General features: G+C 38.4%; 7 protein-coding genes across 7 annotated transcripts; all 7 read left to right on the forward strand.

Moving 5' to 3' along the window:
• Window positions 1-542: 542 nt before the first annotated feature.
• Window positions 543-3809, forward strand: LSM04_008811 (uncharacterized protein; the record flags this gene model as incomplete). The annotated part of the gene is made up of 1 exon (XM_067338412.1): window positions 543-3809. The coding sequence occupies one exon, from the start codon at window positions 543-545 to the stop codon at window positions 3807-3809; it is 3267 nt and encodes a 1088-aa protein (XP_067193800.1).
• A 936-nt stretch (window positions 3810-4745) lies between these two features.
• Window positions 4746-6653, forward strand: LSM04_006065 (Leucine-rich repeat; the record flags this gene model as incomplete). Its single annotated transcript, XM_067338413.1, has 1 exon — window positions 4746-6653. The coding sequence occupies one exon, from the start codon at window positions 4746-4748 to the stop codon at window positions 6651-6653; it is 1908 nt and encodes a 635-aa protein (XP_067193756.1).
• Window positions 6654-7756: 1103 nt separating this feature from the next.
• Window positions 7757-8983, forward strand: LSM04_009296 (uncharacterized protein; the record flags this gene model as incomplete). Its single annotated transcript, XM_067338414.1, has 1 exon — window positions 7757-8983. The coding sequence occupies one exon, from the start codon at window positions 7757-7759 to the stop codon at window positions 8981-8983; it is 1227 nt and encodes a 408-aa protein (XP_067193809.1).
• A 583-nt stretch (window positions 8984-9566) lies between these two features.
• On the forward strand, window positions 9567-10529 carry LSM04_009283 (uncharacterized protein; the record flags this gene model as incomplete). Its single annotated transcript, XM_067338415.1, has 1 exon — window positions 9567-10529. One exon carries the CDS (start codon window positions 9567-9569, stop codon window positions 10527-10529), a length of 963 nt encoding a protein of 320 aa, XP_067193808.1.
• A 458-nt stretch (window positions 10530-10987) lies between these two features.
• On the forward strand, window positions 10988-12121 carry LSM04_004673 (uncharacterized protein; the record flags this gene model as incomplete). The annotated part of the gene is made up of 1 exon (XM_067338416.1): window positions 10988-12121. One exon carries the CDS (start codon window positions 10988-10990, stop codon window positions 12119-12121), a length of 1134 nt encoding a protein of 377 aa, XP_067193732.1.
• Window positions 12122-12553: 432 nt separating this feature from the next.
• LSM04_009194 (Potassium channel tetramerization-type BTB domain) lies at window positions 12554-14938 on the forward strand (the record flags this gene model as incomplete). Its single annotated transcript, XM_067338417.1, has 1 exon — window positions 12554-14938. The coding sequence occupies one exon, from the start codon at window positions 12554-12556 to the stop codon at window positions 14936-14938; it is 2385 nt and encodes a 794-aa protein (XP_067193807.1).
• Window positions 14939-15666: 728 nt separating this feature from the next.
• LSM04_004122 (uncharacterized protein) lies at window positions 15667-18063 on the forward strand (the record flags this gene model as incomplete). Its single annotated transcript, XM_067338419.1, has 1 exon — window positions 15667-18063. The coding sequence occupies one exon, from the start codon at window positions 15667-15669 to the stop codon at window positions 18061-18063; it is 2397 nt and encodes a 798-aa protein (XP_067193725.1).
• Between the last annotated feature and the right edge of the window lie 1351 nt (window positions 18064-19414).

Here is a 19414-nt window from a genome sequence, read left to right on the forward strand (position 1 = left end):
AGAAGAGATAAAATAAAGGAAAAAATGGATAAGGACATTTTTTTTCCTTCCACTATTGTTTTATTATTCTTCTTTTTTTTTCTTTAGTGGGGTTCTCTTCCTCTACAAAATTATTATTTTGTTTTTTTTTTACACACTGAGTGAGCACCGCTTCGTTTGCTTCTACACTATGCATTTTGACCACTAGTTATTATCATCATTATCTCTTCTTTTTTTTCTTCTTTCTATCACTTTATCTGAGGACTCCGAGAAAAGGAGGAGACAAAAAAACAATAACAACAAGGAATCATAGTATAGAAAGGGAAGGGACACCAGTACGAGAGAGAGAGTGTGTGTGTGTGTTTTTTTTTCTTTTTTGCATCTCACTTTTTTTTCTTCGCTCGGATTCTCTCATTCCTTCATTCCTTTTATATGTATATTTATTATCATTATTATTATTATTATTAGATAAACAGATTTGATAACTTTATTATTATTATTATTATTATTATTATTATTATTATTATTATTATTATTATTATTATTATTATTATTATTATTAAATGGATCCACTTAATTCATTGCAGCTATGCAGTCGTTCTGCCACTGGGGATAGGTGCAGTTCGGCCTCATCGGCTCAAGTCTCCATTGGCGTTCTCTCTGTTGGCGCAACACAACCACGATCACGGGCCCCAGATAGTATTAACTCCAGTAGTTTAACACAGTCAAGGGATGTTTGGAAACAAACGCGAATTGCACAGGAGAAAACAATGGATCCATTAATGAATCGTGTTCAGTATCAATACCCAATGAAATCTAATGAATATCTCTACGGGAAGGTTCCTTGCACCATACAAGAGTCTAAGGCGAATACTAAAAAACAGACGATGGAAAAGGCAGAAAACTCTCTGAAGACAATACAAAATGAAACGGTAAGTATGCTTTCCAGGTATCTTCCCACTATTAGTAAAGCCCAACCTATATCTAAATCACTTTCAATAGAAAAACAAAGTGCGAGGGGAGACACATTTGTAGATGATCGTATTACACCACAAACTCTTCATACTTTATTACAGAAAGGATGTAATATTGCAAAAAAATTCGCTGTACAGAGTAGTCATAAACGACGTTTTGTACCGGTAGAAGAAAAAACATCAGTAAATGACAATGTGGAAGCTTTACGTACGCAAGTAAAACGTTTGGAACCTCCTTTTGTGGAATATATGCTACAAGCGAAAGTGTTTGATCGACCACGTAGTGATAATGATCCAACACCACGTGAAGTGCTCCCTATAACAAGTATGTTCACGAAAGAAAATAAAATGCAACAAACTTCTTCAGATGTGTATAATTCAAATACTATTACATCATCTCCTTTAAGTAAAAAAGGAAGTAAATTACGGCAAAATTTATCTGTTCTTTCATCTAGTTCTACATCTCTTTCTGCAGATGAAGCACCTACGGCTCTTAGAGTACCATTAACACGTTCTACTAATGTGGGTGATGATTCTAGTATTATTGAACAACTTGTCGCCTATGCAGCTGCACGTCGTCGTCCAAGTTTAGGATCTATTGAACCATCTAAAATAAATTCTGGTATTCCATCATGTCATCCATCTTATAAACCTATTTTTTCTGCATTAGATGCTGTACTTTCTGTAAGTAAAGAATATGAAAAAGTGCAACAAACCTGGCCAGGTGGAACTTCTATGCATGCTTCTGCAACACGTCAAGGTATTATTAATCGCATTACTTCATTAGAGTCATCGCGTGTACCTCGTGATTTATGGGTAACTATTCATAGTCCTACATTCCCTGGTAGTAGAAGACATTGGGAACATAATGTGGAAAAAGTAGTTGGACGTATTCCTGCTAAAAGTTCATTATTATTTCCTGCCGTCACGGCTACTGGACGTGCCCAGGTATATTTATTAGGAGATACACTTGATCGAATGTTTCAAGATATACCAGATGCACTTGCAGTGTTGGCGGATAAAAATATTGCCCAACGACTCTTACCTGAACCCTTATGTGATGAAAATGTGGATAATAAAATTTCCAAAGATGTGGAAAGGTTATTAAGTCCTGAAGCTTTAAAAGAATCCGATACAGCTCATGAAAAATATGTAGAAGCAGCTAAAAATGTTATGGAAATTGTAGATATAGGACTTGTAGAAATTGTTCGACAAGTAGCAGGTTCATGTGCTGAACGTGGAGCCTTGTTAGATGCTCTTCGTCTCGTTATTACAGATATTACTTCTAGTGCTTTATGGTTACTTGGTTATTGTAAAGAACAGGCACGTTATGAAGCCAAAGCACGTCGTGATTTAATGTTAGATTTTAGAAAAGATGTGGAAGATGTTATTATGTTACGGGAGGAAATTCGTAATTTGCGATCGGAAGTGGACAATCTTCGTCGTGTTAATGGTGAACTTGAAGGAAAAGCCTCAAAGTTTGATACTCTTATGAAACGTTTAGAATTGAAAGATCGACATTTTTCAAAACACCCTCCAGAGCATCATTTACGTTTACTAATGGAATTAGAAGAAAGTTATACTTTTTTAACAAAGAAAGGTTTAGAAGAATTGTATGACATGTCTAACGCCGTATTTGAGGAAAAGGATAAAGTCAGTGATGCCCCTACGACACAGATGAATAATATGAAAATGAGTGAAACCGTTTTAGCCAAGGATGAATTATATACCGAGTCTTATCGACTTCTTAGTGCTTTAACAGATGCCTTACAAGCCGTAGATGGGGCATGTCAACCATTATATGAACCTCTCACTTTACCCAAACCGTCTGCTATGGTGAATGTTGCCTCTATGAAGTGGGCGGAAATTGCCCGCGTGGTCGGTTCCTTTGAAGCGGAGAAGAAACACCGTCAACATGTCTTTGATGTGTTTAGTCGCTGGAATGCCCTTCAAGATGCGGGAGAAGTGGCGGGACCGGCACCAGCATCGCCGAGACTCATGGCGTCTGCAAAAGATGGAGAAACACAATATAATGATTTAAAAGAACCACCAAAAGAAAGCGAAATGGGAGAAAAGGAAAGAGAAGAAAAAGAAAGAGGAGGTGGCGTTACACCAACCAAGAGTGATCTCCAAACGGTGGATTACACTTTATCGCAGGGAAAGATCAGGAGACAACGTTTAAGACCCATCACGAGGGCGGATTTAATTCGTATGGGTGTAAATGACTGCTCACCAGATGAAATTAATGCCCTGTATGATTTAAAATTAGATATGGCAAACTATCTCCGTCCTGCGTGGACTCCACCGGCTGAATATGAGTTAACCACAAAAGTTATTCGAGACATGGTACACGATGTATCCGACTCTTTACGCCACATCACACTTCGCATGAATTCTCTTGCCGGTAGTACACTTTTAAAAGATAGTTTAAAACCATTACCCAAACCACCAGAGCGTCCGGATGATCCCTGTTCTCTCTGCGGTAGACGTGACACTGTGGCGGTGGAGAACCGTAATAAAGGCGAAGCACTGCAGAAAGTGGCGATGGAAGTACAACGCCGATATGAGGAACTGATGAAGAAGTGTCAAAAGGCAGAAGCCGATCGGGAGAATTACCACAGAGATTTACAACGATTTCAACTACGAGAGAAACGACAAATGCAGGAATGGGTGCAGCGGGAGAGTGAATTACTACAGGCGAATGCCGCACTTATGGAGGAAAATCGTGCCATGGCGCAGCAACTCTTTTCTTTAATGCAATCAGCAAAAGGAGAGGAGTCATGCCGTTCTGTTTCAACAAGTAGTCCATTAGACAGTTCGCATACATCTGTTAGTGGTACACCTGCAGATGTATAAGGAAAGAGAAGAAGATGTGGGAAAAGAAAACTACAAGAAAGAAATAAAGAAAGAAAGGAAAAGAAAAGAAAAAGGAGGAGGTGATGGAATATTCTAAAGTAAATATACTTTTTTGGAATATATATATGTACATATATTTATATATAATATATTGTTTATTATGTCTCAAGAACATTATGGAATGACATACACATGTATGTAGCGGTGCAAGTGAAAAGAAAAAAAGAAAAAAATGAAGAGCTGTTTGAATGTTGCTACTAGTGTCGTTATTGATATTGGAATCATTTTGATGTCTTCTTTTTTTAGTTTTGTATTGTTTTAAAATTATTCACATGTCCCAATTGTGTGAAGCTGTATTAACGATAAATAATACTTTTTTTTTGTTCTTTTTGCTTGTTGCTTTTTATATCTTTAGTGCGTTGTATATTATTCCCTTCTTTTTTTTTCTGCAGGTCAAAATAGAGTTTTCTCTGTCTACAGTAAGCAGTGAGAGTGGAGTAAGAATAAAAGACTCTCAAAGGAAGGGATCAAAGATAAAAAGAGAAACCACAACTGCAAATAAGGTGTGGGGATAACAAATACAAAAAAACAACAACGGAAATAATAGGAACAAAGAACAGAAGAAGTAAATCTTTAAAAAAAAGAAAAGAAAGCTCAACGAAGTTTTTGTTGTTTTCTCTTTACTAGGAGTATCAAGGTTCCATCAGTAAGAGAAAACACATTCTCTCTCTTTTCTTTTCTCTCTCCTCTATTTTTCTTATTTTTTGCTGTTTCGTGTTCTTGTTTAAGTAGTTTCCTTTATATATATATATATATATATATTTATTTATTTATTTATTTATTTATTTATTTATTTATTTGTATTTATATATTTATATTTATATATTTGTCTATTTATTTATTTATACCTTTGTGTGTCTGAGTGTGTATTCAAATATGTTAGAACTCCCTGAGGCCGCCCCCTTCGATCTCGATTTGGAGAAGGTGGAGCAGATGGTTATGCAAATAAACAACAAGTGGGCATCTCTACAACGCCAAGTGGCCAACTTCTCACAAAATCAAAGTACATCCTTTCACGATTCCCACGGGGATTATTCCATAACATCTGAAGCAAAGTTTCAACTTGCCTCCGGCCGCGAGGGAAGTCCATTGTGTAAAAGCGATAACGCAGCCGGCTTTTCTTCTCCACATTCTTCTAAATCCCGCAGTGTAACGTACCGGAATGAAAGGGAACTCTTTGTAGCGGCCACAGATTTATGTCAATACCTTAACGGCGGTGTGGACTACCGTGCGATATGTGTGCAGTATCAATTTGCGATGGAAATTCTTCTCAGATTACTGCGAGAGGATCTACAGATAGCGCGTAAAATGGATGTATTACCAGGTGGAACAATAGATCATATATTCAATACATTTTCAGATCTTTTTCGTGAGGGGAAACATCTTCTTGCTGTGAATGGAGTTATTAAGAACGATTCAGGAACGGCAGAACATTGTTTTAGTTTAACAACCGCAATTCCAACTAATGGTATTCATGAGCGAAATCCTGCAATGACAGATTCACATTTCACATCGGCTTCTGAAAGCAGTGCTAGACGGAGTGCCAAGAAGAAATTAAATGTAACCATTGGTGCTAATAATGATGGTTCTGATAAAAGTGCGTTGGTGTATGAACCTTTACGTCTCAATACTTGTGGAGATGCTTTTACTGGTGAAGATTATGAATTTCGTTTTCCTGATGGAACACCAAGGGATGAAGTTACTGGTCTCCCACAAAGTACTAATATAGTCAATAATACTCAAACAAGTACTAATGAAAGTAATGTTAGTCCGTCGGTAGTAAAAACACAAGGAACTGATTCTATATCTCGTGATAAACGTCTGGAAGAGTTATATAATATGTATTGGAAATCAGATGGAATAAACATGATAAATGATATGATACAAATGGTATTTTTAAAAGAGTATGACCAGAGTGTTAAAAAGAACAAACGGAAATATGACTATTTACGATTTAAAAGAGACCTTGAAGAACGGGTTCTATCTTCTTTAAAAGATTATGATACATTTCAATCAAGTACGGAAGATCACTCTGAACTTCGCTCTGATTATGTAGTAAACTGTCTTCATAATCATGTAAAACCCAATGAGAAGGTACTAGATATTTTAAGTACCCCTTCAGTATGGCGAGGAACCTCATCATTTGTTCTTTCTAATATGCATCTTGGTGATGCTGGTGTAAAGTCACTTGCACCACTACTCCCACGACTTGGACAAGTTCACCTTTTGGATTTAAGTTCTAATGATATTCATGACACTGGTGTAGCGGATTTATGTACAGGACTGTTAAAACACCCAGTACTGGAATCATTGGATTTATCAAATAATCCTCTCACGGATGCAAGCGCTAAAGCACTCCTAAATCTCGCAACTGAAAATATACATTTAAAGGAAGTGGGGTGTCAAGGCATTAAATTCAGTCCAAATACACAACAAGCACTGGATCAACGCCTACAGCACAATAAGAACAGAAGTGTACTGTGGCTACCACCAGGCTTCGTTAGTGGAAATGCCGGATATGATCGTGGAGACTTGTGGAGACCCGTATTAAGCGCACGATTGGCTCCTATTATCACACCCGTATCCACTCCAGTATCGGAAGAAAAGAAACCGGCTTTAAATGGAGAATTTCATCAGAAAAATACGTCAGCACCAGGGGTCGTACGTGATACGACAGTACATCACACGTTGGGAGTGCTACAACGGATTCGATTACCTTATCGAACCGCACAGTTAGGGAATCTGCGGAACTCGCGGCGCGCTAGTCAGAGTTCGTCTCGTTGATGAATATTGGCAGAATAGAGGGGTGGGAAGAATCAAAGAATGAAAAAGAAAAAGGAATATGAATGAGAAAGGAGTTTAAAAAAAACGCTAATAAGAAAAGGAAAAGATGGGAAGGTAGACATTGAGAGAAGGAAAACGGTTGAGAAAATAAGAAGAACATATATATATATATATATATATATATATATATATATATATATTGCTGCAGCGTGGTAAGAGTAGAGAGAGAGAGGGTGTAAAATGGGAAACCCTGCAAATTTTCTCTTTTTTGACGCATCTACAACTTCTTTATATGTGCATAAACGGTTCCAATACATCCCAAAGTTCTTGGGGAAGGACAAGACGATAATTTTTTCTGTGAAATCAAATGAGTATTAGTATATACTTGTATATATTTAAGCTTTTTTTTCTTGGGGGGGTCTTGTGGTTATTCTTCTACCTATTGTTTGTAATTATGGAAGTCCAGTAGAAAGGGTAGTAACTCTACTCGTATTTCTGTTTATGCTTCTGTAGGAGGTGATGTTCGCTTTGTATTGACTAGATCCATTCATTTTTATTTTTCTTTCTATTATGACTGAACGTGTGAAATGTTTTATATTATGTATATCTGAACGGCCGAACCTCTTTTTCCCTCCATTCTGAGTGTATTATAGTGTGATATTTGAGTGCATGTTTATGCGTGTGTGTGTGTGTGTATCATGACGATTTTTTCTCTTTCCTGTAATTGATACGTTAAGTTTAAAAAAAAAGCAATTGTTGTTATTATTATTTTTCAATATTATTGGCCAGCTATTTTTGTGGCTTTTCTCTTTTTTTATATTGGTGTTTCGTCTCTTGCTGTTGTTGTTATTGCATGTAAACCTCAATGTTGAAAAATAAATCTGGGCGTGATGTCAACAGTTATTATCATTATTATTTATTATTATTATTATTATTATTATTATTATTATTATTTTCTGCCCTGTCTCCTCTAACTCTTATTATCCGTAAATATATCTATATATATATATATATATATATAGGTATTGTTGATATCTCCTATTCTCTTTCTCCCATTCTCTTCTTATTTTATTTTCCCTTTCCCCTCCTATTCAGTTGCGGCAATGCCCAAGACATCGACCCCCGCCCCGGGACCGGCCCGGCGATACGCAGCGGCCGTCGAAAAGGGCGAAAACGCCTGGCGCCGCGAGTGGTCCGGCTTCATGGCGAACGTGAGCCTCAAGGAACTGCGGAGGGGCGGCGGCGTCGTCCTCCCGAAGGCCGCCGATTTGGAAGTGGCGGCGGAGGGCGCGAGGCACAACTTCAGTTATTTGTTTGCCTCGCCGGCGGAGAAGAGGGCGGCGCGGGAGGAGAAGCGGCGGGAGGAAGAGGAGAAGCGGCGGAAACGATTAATGGAGCGGCGTAAGGAAACAGACCCACTGGCACACTTAAGTAAACATGAGCGGGCGGTGCATGAGGCACAAAAGCGGGGTTTAAACACAGATGGCATGTCACGAAAGGAGTTGCGACAGTTTCTGCGTTTAACAATTTCTAAGGAACAACAAGAGGCGGAGCGACATCAGGAGGAATTCCGACCACATGAACTCATGGATGAAAAACTTCAGTGGTACCAACAAGGACCACATCCTATTGATATTATTGCAGAAAAGCTCGTTGTACGAAAAGCTACAAAGAAAGGGAAGCAACTTGGATTACGTTATAATTTCTATATGCCGCATCCTTCTTGGATTGCAAAACGAGAACAGCGACGACGTGAGCGACTTTTAGTGGGTTTAGGACGTCGTTATATCTTTGATGATACGGGAAAGATGTTGGATGCATTTGCCCCACAATCTCATGTAGTACCTGTTATTGGAATAAGTGTTCCAGAGAGTAGCGATAATACAGAAAATAATAATGAAAACAATATGAAACAGGAAGCAGGCGTTGGAATGACGGAGATGGAAACATATGCTCCAAACACGTCTATAGAAGGAAAAGATAATTCTGGAATGTGTCCTACTACGAAAGCAATACCAACGCATACACCTATACCATTGATTGGTTCAGATATTTTGGTAGACCCACGTAAGGCCTGCACTTCGTTTGTACGTGCTGTAGTAAAAGACCGAAAGGTAGCAGATGCTATTAGGAATGCGAACATTACCACTTCATACATCAGTAGTTCATTGGTGATGGGTCCTAGCATCGGTGCAGATGATCTCCCGAAAGGTACTAATGCTACTGGTACTTTTGACACTGGGGTGGATCGAAAAAGAGTAAGAGAAACATCTGCAAGAAAAGTGAAAGTGCCAGAAAAACGTTCTAAAATGGCATCCTTTGAACCATAGTTACGAATATTGAAGAATATCACAGAGGGAGGATTGTACTATAAAGTCCTTCATGTTTTGGTATTAAATTCGAATTCATTCTGTGTGTGCGTGTGTGTTTTTTTTTTTTCGTCTTTTTTTTTGTCTGTGTATGGTATTCATCTAAAAAGGAGAAAAATTAAAGAGTCGAGTAAAGCGTTTTGCAGTTATTACTATTTTTTTTTTCTTGATATGAGAGTCTATAGTGTAAAATGCATTATGTTTTCATCCATGCACTGGTTCTCTTATTCTCGCTTTTCCCATTATTTTCTCCTTCTCTTCTATTTTTTCCTTATTTAGAATTACTCCCAGAAAAAGGGGGGAAGGCGCTCTTTTCTTTTATTATTTACTCTATCGCTATAGCGTATACCAACCTATTTTTACAAAAAAAAAAGGGTAGTTTGTCCCTCGTAACAAACACGATTAATACTCGTACTATTATTATTATTATTATTATTATTATTATTACCACCATTGTTGTTATTGTTGTGTTGCTATAGACATATACACCAACAGACACACATATATATAAACATAGTAGTAATACTATTTCCCTACAGGTGGTATGGCCCCAACGGATCCACGTGAGTGGGCACGTAAAGTGCGATCCAAAACGCCGGTCTTGTTGGAAGTTGGACGGCCGGCCCCGCGGGCGGTGTTGAGTTTCGGCGGCTGCGGTTTTCTCGTCACGTACGCCCTCGGCGTGGCGCAATATCTCCAGCAGGAGAAGCCGGAGCTCCTCGCCCACGCCTTTCTTCTCGGCGCCGGCACTGGCGTTATTCCAGCCGTCGCCCTCGCCTGTGGGCCGCGGGCTGTGAAGATTGAGGACGTGCGGGATGCCGTGTTGGATCATCGCTTTCTCGTTACAGACGAAGAGGCACGAATAGCGGCATTTACGAGTTGTATTAATAAATTGCTGCCACGTAATGCGGTGGAGTTGGTATCTGGTCGTCTGGCTTTAACGATAGGATTCTCTAACAAAGATCCAGGGTATATGGCACAGTCAAAGGCGCACATACACTTTGGACATCATATAGCTCAATGGTCAGATGTGGATGATCTCGCACAATGTATAATGGCAGCAACGGCGCCAAATACAGAACGACCTATGATTTTTCGTGATGCTGATAATGTTATGCGTGGTACTATGATGTCACTTAGTAGTGAACTGGATCAGTATTGTCGACATATATATATTCACGGTTACGCCGGATATCGTTACAATAAACATCAAACACGACATAATATTTTCTTTGGTCGTCATGGTTTTCTAGCCAATACTCACTTTTCATTTTGGCGTCAGGCTTGGTTGGCCTTTGCCCCAAATATTGGTGGGGAAGCTAGACGTGATGAACTGATAGAGGCATATGACGCTGGTTATAATGATGCACGACGGTATGAGCGATGGGAAGAGGATCCATATCACTTTGCAAAAGCAGATCGTTCACCAAGTGATGATTTTAACTTTCGTCAACTGCGAGCTAATTTGTTTGGAGGTAAAAGTGCTGAAGAAAGATTTGAACTCTGAGGTTTGTTTACATCATCAGTGGGTATGGGGTGTGTTTTTGTATAATGTGTATTTGTGTTTGTATGTTTCTATTTCTTTACGTTGGTGCTACAAGGTTAATCAATTATTTCTTAAAAATTAGAGGTTAATATATTATCGAGTTCATTTTTTGTGGTTATTGGATGAGGCCTTTCCATGTGATTTATTTTTTTTTCTTCTTTAACAATATCCTTCTTTTTTTTTTTGTTTTTCTTCTTTGAAGTGCTGTAAAAGAGTATAAAGGGGTTATTCATTATTGTTGCTGTTATATTTTTTTGTAGTCGTTAATATCCCTGAGGGTAACTGATCAGATACTACTGTGTGGTGAAAGCAGCAGAAATACAGAAGAGAGAATATTAAGAGAAAGAGGATAGAGTTAGAAAGAAAACGAAAACAACAAGAACAACAAAAAGTAGAAATAACTGTTAGAGTGTGGAATAATGTTCAAGCACAGAGATAACATTGCCCACTCCCCTTTTACGACAGACCCACGGGGGAGTGGGGCAACAATGAGAGCAGTGAATTTTGCACAACAACAACAACAACAACAACAGCCGTCTTCTTCTTCTGCTGCTAATAGAGGCAATATGTCTGCTCTTCCTGCAGTTGCGAAGAAACGCCCACGTGATATTCGTGGAATCGAACGTTTTAGAGAAGTTGTTTACGGTGAAAGGGGACTTGCTCGGTTTCATGCCATGATAGCACGTAATCCAATACTTATGTACCCACCAGAAGGCATTGATGCTGCGAGAGGACGACTGCGAAAGAAACAGGAAGAAGAAGCGGCAAAGACCCATAATGAGAGACTGGAAGAAAATGAAAGACCAACGAACGGTGGAGATGCGGCATTGTGGGCCATGTTTGAAGAGCGAAAGGCTGCAGAAGAGGCTGTTGTTTGTCCTGAAAAAGAGAATACTTTAATTGGAAAAGATTCGGTAGAACTAAATTATACTGGTGAAGAGGTGATACTACAATCCTCTACTGTTAATCCTCATTCTACTTCTCCTTCTGATTCCATATCTCCTCTTGGAGGAATGAGTGATAAGGAACTGGCAAATTTTCATCATCGTCAATTAGATGCTCTTATTGGACTTTATTATGAATTTAATCATCTCACTTTTATGAAGTTACCTATAAGCGATACATTACAATTACTACAAAGATGTGGTAAAGAGGCAGTGGCACATACTTTAGAGTTTGAAATGCATCTACGCATGCGTCGGGAAACTCGATTAAAGGAGTTGGGAGAATTGGATAAAGAAGAGAAACGGCTAAAAGAACGTGAATTTGAAGCACAGGAAATGGTGCTGGCGATGGAACTACAAGCAGCTGAAGAGGCGCACCACACCTTTGAGTGTATAGAAGAAGAAAATGAAGGTAAAGATTATGATGATGACAATAATAACGATAATAATAATAATAATAATAATATTAATAATAATAATAATAATAATATTAATAATAATAATAATAATAATAATAATAATAATAATAATAATAATAATAATAATAATAATAATAATAATAATAATAATAATATTAATAATATTAATAATAATATTGTTCCTGAATAACCATAGAAAAATAGAACCTTCTTTTCCATTATTGGTCGAGCGCCGATTAAGAAGAAAGTAAGTTGGAGATGCGAAGATAAAAAACAAATCAAACAACAAGGTTCCTTCATAGACGAAAAGAATCAACAATATCCGTCACAAATAATTATTTCGCTGCAATTATTCTCACTATTTAGTGGGGTAATGTCATATATATTATTTTTCTTTGTTGTTTAGTAGATGAGGTGCGGAAGTCTTTTTGTTTTATTTCAGTTATTTCTTTTTCTCTGCTTCTCCTTTTTTGTATTGGTGATTTATTGATATTTTAATTTTGTTAACGTTAATAAATGACTATGATAAACGAAAAATAGGAGTTATTTGTGGATAAGAGAGGAAGAAAAAAAAAAAATTAAAAAATTAAAAAAAAGAAAAGAAAGAAAAGAAAGAACTAATATGAGTGGTCATGGTTCTCGACACTACGAAACTCCAGAGTTTTATGATAGTGAAGGTGTTGCTCTTTTTGTGGATGACAATGAGCAACAGATTTCCCGCATTAATTTGACGGATAGTGGTAATGGCCGCAGCGACACGAAAAATGATGGCAGTAACGAAGAAAATGAAGAGAATGGTGACGTTACGAAAGGAGGTATTGGTGGTAATAATAACAATAATGATAATAATGACGATGCTACAGAAATACTATTAGATGAATATCGACTACTTCGACGCTCAGCAGAAGCATTCATCTACACCACTCGACGTGCCTGTGCAGAGTTGCAGTTAAAACGACGAAGAATGGATCAACGAGAACGAGTTTTACGTCGTCGTGCAGAATTAGTCGCAGCAACTGCGCAGTCGCCTATAATGAAATTAAACATTGGTGGCATGCGTTTTCATGTACAACGGGATACATTATTGCAATTTCCAATGACTTTTTTTAGTGTGCTAGACGATGAACAGTTTCCTGTACAAAAAGATGATCAAGGTTATGTTTTTCTGGATCGTGATCCATGGTTATTTCGTGAAATTCTCTTTCTGCTTCGTGAAAGGAGACAACGTGTAGTGGAAATAACACAATCACACCGAACAAAGTCATCACCTTCGTTAATGCTTCTAACTCACAATGCCACAGCACGTAATAGGCTTACGCGACTGCCTTCTTTAGAACGTAAACGTGTAGTGGAGGAGGCGAAGTATTACGGATTAAATGAATTGCTCGCTGATCTTGCTGTAATACAATATCAATGGCAGAATTGTATACTTGTACCAGTACCAGCGTCTAGATATGGGGCTGGGGTTGTTATGGATGATCGTGAAAAAGTGCAAGTAAACCCACCGGAGGGATGTTGTTTTGCCACTTGTGTGCAAATGTATGATAGTGTTTATCTCTTTGGGGGATGTGGCAATCATGAGAAGGTGTTGAATTCTTTTTATCGACTACAGTTGGAGCAAGTGGATGGAGAGAAATCTCAAGAGGAGCATCGGCAGAAACAAAAACAACAACAACTGAGGCGGTCACAAGATGATGATGATGATGATAGTGATGATGATGATGATGATAGTGACGATAGTGATGATGATGATGATGATAGTAACGATACTGATGATGATGATGTTACTAGTGATGATGAGGATGAATATGAGGAGGAACAGAAAAATGATGAGAGGGACCAGCAGTCATTTGATCCCGGTAATGCATCCTCTACGAGACGATGGCAAATAACGTATGATTTGATTCAAACTTTTGGAGAAAAAGCTCTCGCACGAGCTGTGGTACCAGAACCTCGTACAGGACATGCAATGGTATCCATACGAGGGCGTTATTTACTTGTATTATACGGTAATGATCTGAGTCGTCATTTAAATAATGTCTGGGCCTATCACGCTGCACGTAATAAGTGGTCATTGGTGAATTTACGTGGGGATTATCTTGAACCACGTTCTGGTCATACCGTAACGGTTGTGCGTGATCGTTTGTATCTTATTGGGGGTAAAAAAATGTTTGCCTCTTGTGGTTTACTTTGTGCTGAAGTTTTTGTCGGTCGATTCGATGCGGATCGGATGGAATTAACATGGACTCTCCTCGCATCTCAACAACGACCACAACAACAACAACAACAACAACAATCAAGAGAACAAGCAGATGAGTTGAGGGCACGAAGATTTGAACGAAGATTTAGAAGTATAAATGAAAACCGAACAGTCTCATCCTCGAGATCCCCAGCAACTGAAGAGGCAAACAATGAAGAAGAAGAAGAAACAGAAGAAATGGAAGAAGGACTGTGTGATATTCCACCAATGGCCTATCATGGAGCAGTGGATTGGAATGATCGTTATATTATCACCTTTGGCGGTGTACGGTGGCCACCGCTTCTTCACCCGGATGGAAGAGTATTGTTTTGGAATGCCGCAGATGCTGCGAGATCTGAAGCGGCAAAAAGACTCCCTCATTTATATCAATTTGATACGGTGAACCTTACCTGTAAACGTTTGCATACGTATGCCGAAACACCAAATATGCCCACTTCAGATATTCCTCGTAGTGGACATTTTATTGTGCGATATAATGATGATATCTATGCTATGGGATCCTACAATGGAAAACATCAACCACACCATAAACTTGCTCTCTTTCAACTCTCTCTCCACACACGAATATGGAGACGGATCGAAACAACAGTGGCTCCAACACATAGTCCACCTTGCAGTCGAGCCGCTCCATGTGGTGTGTTGTTACCCCCAACTAAAGATAATGGACGTCCAATGATATTAATGTATGGTGGTTACAGCTTGGCATCTACAAAGTATTTCAAGGATGCCTATATTCTTACTCTCTGAAATGGGAAAGGTTAACTTCTCAGTATTTCAGAGACTTTTGATAGCAATGGTAATGGTAAATATATATATATATATATATATATATATATATTGGTAAAGGGGAAAAAAACAGATTTTTTTTATGTTTAACTGCTTGTTTCTTTGTTTTTTCTTCATTTTGTTTCAAGTTTTGTGTATCATGAAAAAAAGAAAAAGGAAAAGAAGGGAACAGAAAGGAAAAGAAAAATTCGCTTTTTTTAAAAAAACAGAGATCCAGCGGTTGTTTGGCCTACCTTCCTTGACCCATGGTCAGTCACTGTAGGGATGAAATGAAATGCATGGCCCAACTGCTAACAGAAAATAATATCACAGGTAAGTACTTTTTTTATTTCTCTCTTGGGTTGTTTTCCTCTCTTTTTTTTTTTGCTTATATATCTATGCGTCTTTGTGTGTATGCGTTTGGTATATTGAGTCACCATTTTCCTCTCGTTTTGTTTGGGAGAGTATTTTCTTTTTTATTATTATTGTAATTCTTGGGTATAATTCCCTCTCCTTTCCTTTTCTTTTTATCCCGTTTGTTTTTCTCTTTTTCTTTTTCTATCTTTCTATCTGCCTCTTTATCTATATCTATTGTGTCATTATTTTTATTCTTGCTACAGTTACCTGTTTATTACTTTCAACTAGGAGAAATAGTTTCTGTCTGTGTTAGAGGAAAAAGGAAAAGAAAAACAAACAAACAAAAACGAAGTATGACCGCCAACAACAGTATTTTTCTTTACATTACGGAAGGACGAACACTGTGGGTTCCCGGCCACACACCCGCAGCAGGAGAAAACAAACCGGTTCATATCCTTAACTTTGCGACCCCGCGTGAACTCTCACGCTCCTTTTATCTCTTTGATATGCCTATTCAACTTGTCCAGGATGCACAAACAGCCGCTATGATTCCAGGAGGAAAAACACCGGAAGATGTTATTATTGCTGTAAATGAATTTCGTCGTGTGTGTACGGAAGATCAGGATTTCTTGCTGCGAAGATGCTATGATGCCAATAAACCACCACCACCACAGCAACAACAACAGCAGCAGCCACAACAAGCACAAGCACAACAATTATTGCTTTCTGGCACTGGTGGTGCTGGTGGAATTGGAGATTCATTTAATCTACAGCAAAACCCTTCATTGAATGTTGCACAATCAAATCCAAATCAAGCATTCCTTCTTCAACTACTTCAACAACAACAACAACAACAGCAACAGCAACAGCAACGTATGGCAATGATGTCACAAGCTTCTCCATTGCAACAACCCCCTCCGATGACATTTAACCGTGGATCCATGATGGGAGTTGGTGGAAATATGATGATGAACAATGGTGGAATGATGGTACCTCCCAATATCTCAATGATGCCCAAAAACAATAATAACAATTACGGAAATCCTATGATGTCATTTGGTCGTGGTGTTGGACTTATGCCGGCGCCCAACAGTACACATTCTATTTTCCCTGGAATGGGAACAGGACGTGTACCAACAATGATGGGTGGTCGTGGTATGGGACGTGGTGGTCGTATGCTTAATAATGCATTTCAGGCACCTGTACGTGAACAGCCGGAGCCGCTGCCGCCACTGGCGCCTATTCCTGATGATATTCTTCAAATTTACATGAATCCACAGCAGAAGTTAATGTGTGCCACGATGCCGGGACCACGGTGTACAGTGTGGCTGCGGGAACATGAGATTCCCGCAGATACGCGGAATCCACGATACGTATTCTGCAAAGGTGGTATTGTGTTAATGCTTAAAACTAAGGGAACTGAGATAGAGAAGAGCAAACCAGTTGAATTATTTGAGCAGCAGGTTTGTGCACACTTTCTTATTCATAATTATTGCTCTCGTACGAATTGTCTCCACCGGCATCACACGGAGGCACAGCTGCGGCAACTAATTGCAAGTAAACATGTACAACTGAAGAGCATGACAAAAAAAGAACGTCATCGCCTCAGTGAACTTTTACTTGAAAGGGACCGAGAAGGACTCGCACGTATTGCTGAAGATCGTGAGCAACGCGCTAAAGAGAGGATGGAACAGGCAAAAAGACGTGAGGCTATGTCTGCTGGCAGTGGAACCACCACAAATAATAATAATAATAATAATAATAATAATAATAATAATAATAATAATAATAATAATAATAATAATAGTAGCAACAAAGATGACAATACTGTTACCAGTGGTTCCACTGATGTTTCTCGTACACTCCTTGCACGCGGTAATGTCGGCGGTTCAGATGATGAGGGGGAGAGCGTCAACAGTGATGATAATGAGACCACTGATAATGCTACTACAAGTAATGGGGTCAATGATAAGAAGGATATTGCTCACAAATCCGGCGACCAGCGGACACTAAAACAGGAGAATGGTTCAAATAACAGAAATCCTGTGGAATCGGCAGTTCCATCACGACGTGCTGCTCCCTTCACCTCACGCAGAGTACAGAGTACGGTGGATATTGGCGTTACGGACAGTGAAGATGATGATGATGATTCCTCCTCATCTGCGTCCTCCTCCTCCTCTTCCTCCTCTTCCTCTTCAAACTCGTCTGGAAAGACAAATGAGGCGGCGAATTCAAAGGAACACACAGGGAGTGAAAAGGAGGCGGAGGAGACAAAAGCAACTGCTGTTTCATCGATGGTGACTGGGACGTGTATGAAGAAGGAGGGGGGAGTGCAGCCGATATCTGAAGTGGATGTAAAGATGACAGTAAAGGATGAAAAGGCTCACGATGATCACACAATTGAGAGAGAAACGGAGTTGGTCCAACAACAACAGCAACAGCAGCAGAAGGCAGAAGAAGAAAGGGGGGAGGAAAGTGAGAAGAAATCAGTTGTAATGGAAGAAGAGGAAAAGGAAAAAGAAAAAGGAGATGATAAGAATAAAGAAGAAGAAGAAAAAGAAAAAGAAGTAAAAAAATCCTCTGATGCTGTTCACAAACCTGCTGAGAGTGATAATGAAGGAGAGGAAACAAATGTTGTGGATGAAAAGAAAAAGAAAGCGAAACCAAGAGGAAAGAATGGCGCCGCCAAACACGGGCGCTCAACATCACCAAAGAAGACTGCGTCAAAAACTAAAAGAACAAAGAAATAAAGTGAGAAAATAACAATATGGTGAGATCTTCACCATTTCTGTGAGTAGTTAATTCCTTCTGTGATAAATGAGAAAAGAATAATAGAATGTTTAGAAAAAAAAATCGGAATGAGGTAAATTCTAAGTGATGAATGAAGTTAATTGGATTTTGAACAGCGTGGGTGCGTTTGCAAGTACGTGGGGAAAAAAAAAAACTGCCATCAATAGACAATACCACAACCACAAATGATTTGATGGAGGAAAAATAAAGAAGCAATTAGTGAAGGTATTTTTATATTTTTATATGCTTCAAGAGGTACATTTCGCTGAAAAAAAAAAACAATGAAGAAAAAACAACTTCGTACACATAAGAATTTTATCTTTTATGTTTCACACACCTACATTACATATACACACAAATGCACATTGACGTGCGAGAAACACATAAAGTAACAGACACACATACGAGTGGATGGGATTTATTTCTGTAAATAAATCTCCCCCACTCCCTCTTACACTCCCCTCTCTTCACTGTTAAGGTGAATACATACTGTTCTCTTCTTTTTTTATTCTTACCTATATGGTAATTCTTTGGTTGGTGTGGGTGAGGAAGTCAGGATGAAATATACGAGGAAGTTTTTGTGATGCAGCGTAAAAGAAAGAAAAAAAAAGAAAGCAAAACGAGAAGAAGGCCTTTTCAGTGCTGATGGTATTGTAACACGCTGTTGTTATGACAATCGTGGATTTGCAGTAAAAAGAACCTGGAATTTTCATCTTTAAAGTGAATAAGAGTAGTGAAGTATCTCTCTCTATCTCTTTATTTATCACTTTTACTCCTTATATGATGAAAACATGGATATTACATTGCATTTATCTAATAGTATAAATACAATGTGCAATCGCATCTACGCGTGGAGAATTGCACATACATAATATTAACTAAAAAAATAGTTATTTATGTCACTGTGTAAATAAATAAGAAATGCAGAATACCAATATTACTAATCATATCCTTTTTATATGGTAGTAATTAGCACGAACAAGGAAAATAATGACAAATGGATGTTCCCATTGGAGATTACAAGTTCCATATTCTTTGTTGTTTTCTTTAATACTGCGTGAATATTTGAACTATATTAATTTCCAATAATGGGAAAGAAAATAAAGTAGCTCCCTCTCCCTAATTGAAGAATTGATGAAGGGGTGGGATGGGAGCGATATCGCTGACATGACTTCATTTAATTTATTATTATTATTATTTCTTTATAATCAATTGGTATGGCACAACCTCTCATGTATATTCCCTAAAATCAATCACGATAGAGGAAAAGAAAACATTATGCGCAAGAATGGGAAAGGAAAGGAAAACAAA

This window comes from Trypanosoma melophagium (genome assembly GCF_022059095.1).
Source record: "Trypanosoma melophagium isolate St. Kilda chromosome Unknown ctg15segment0, whole genome shotgun sequence".
NCBI lineage: Eukaryota > Euglenozoa > Kinetoplastea > Trypanosomatida > Trypanosomatidae > Trypanosoma > Trypanosoma melophagium.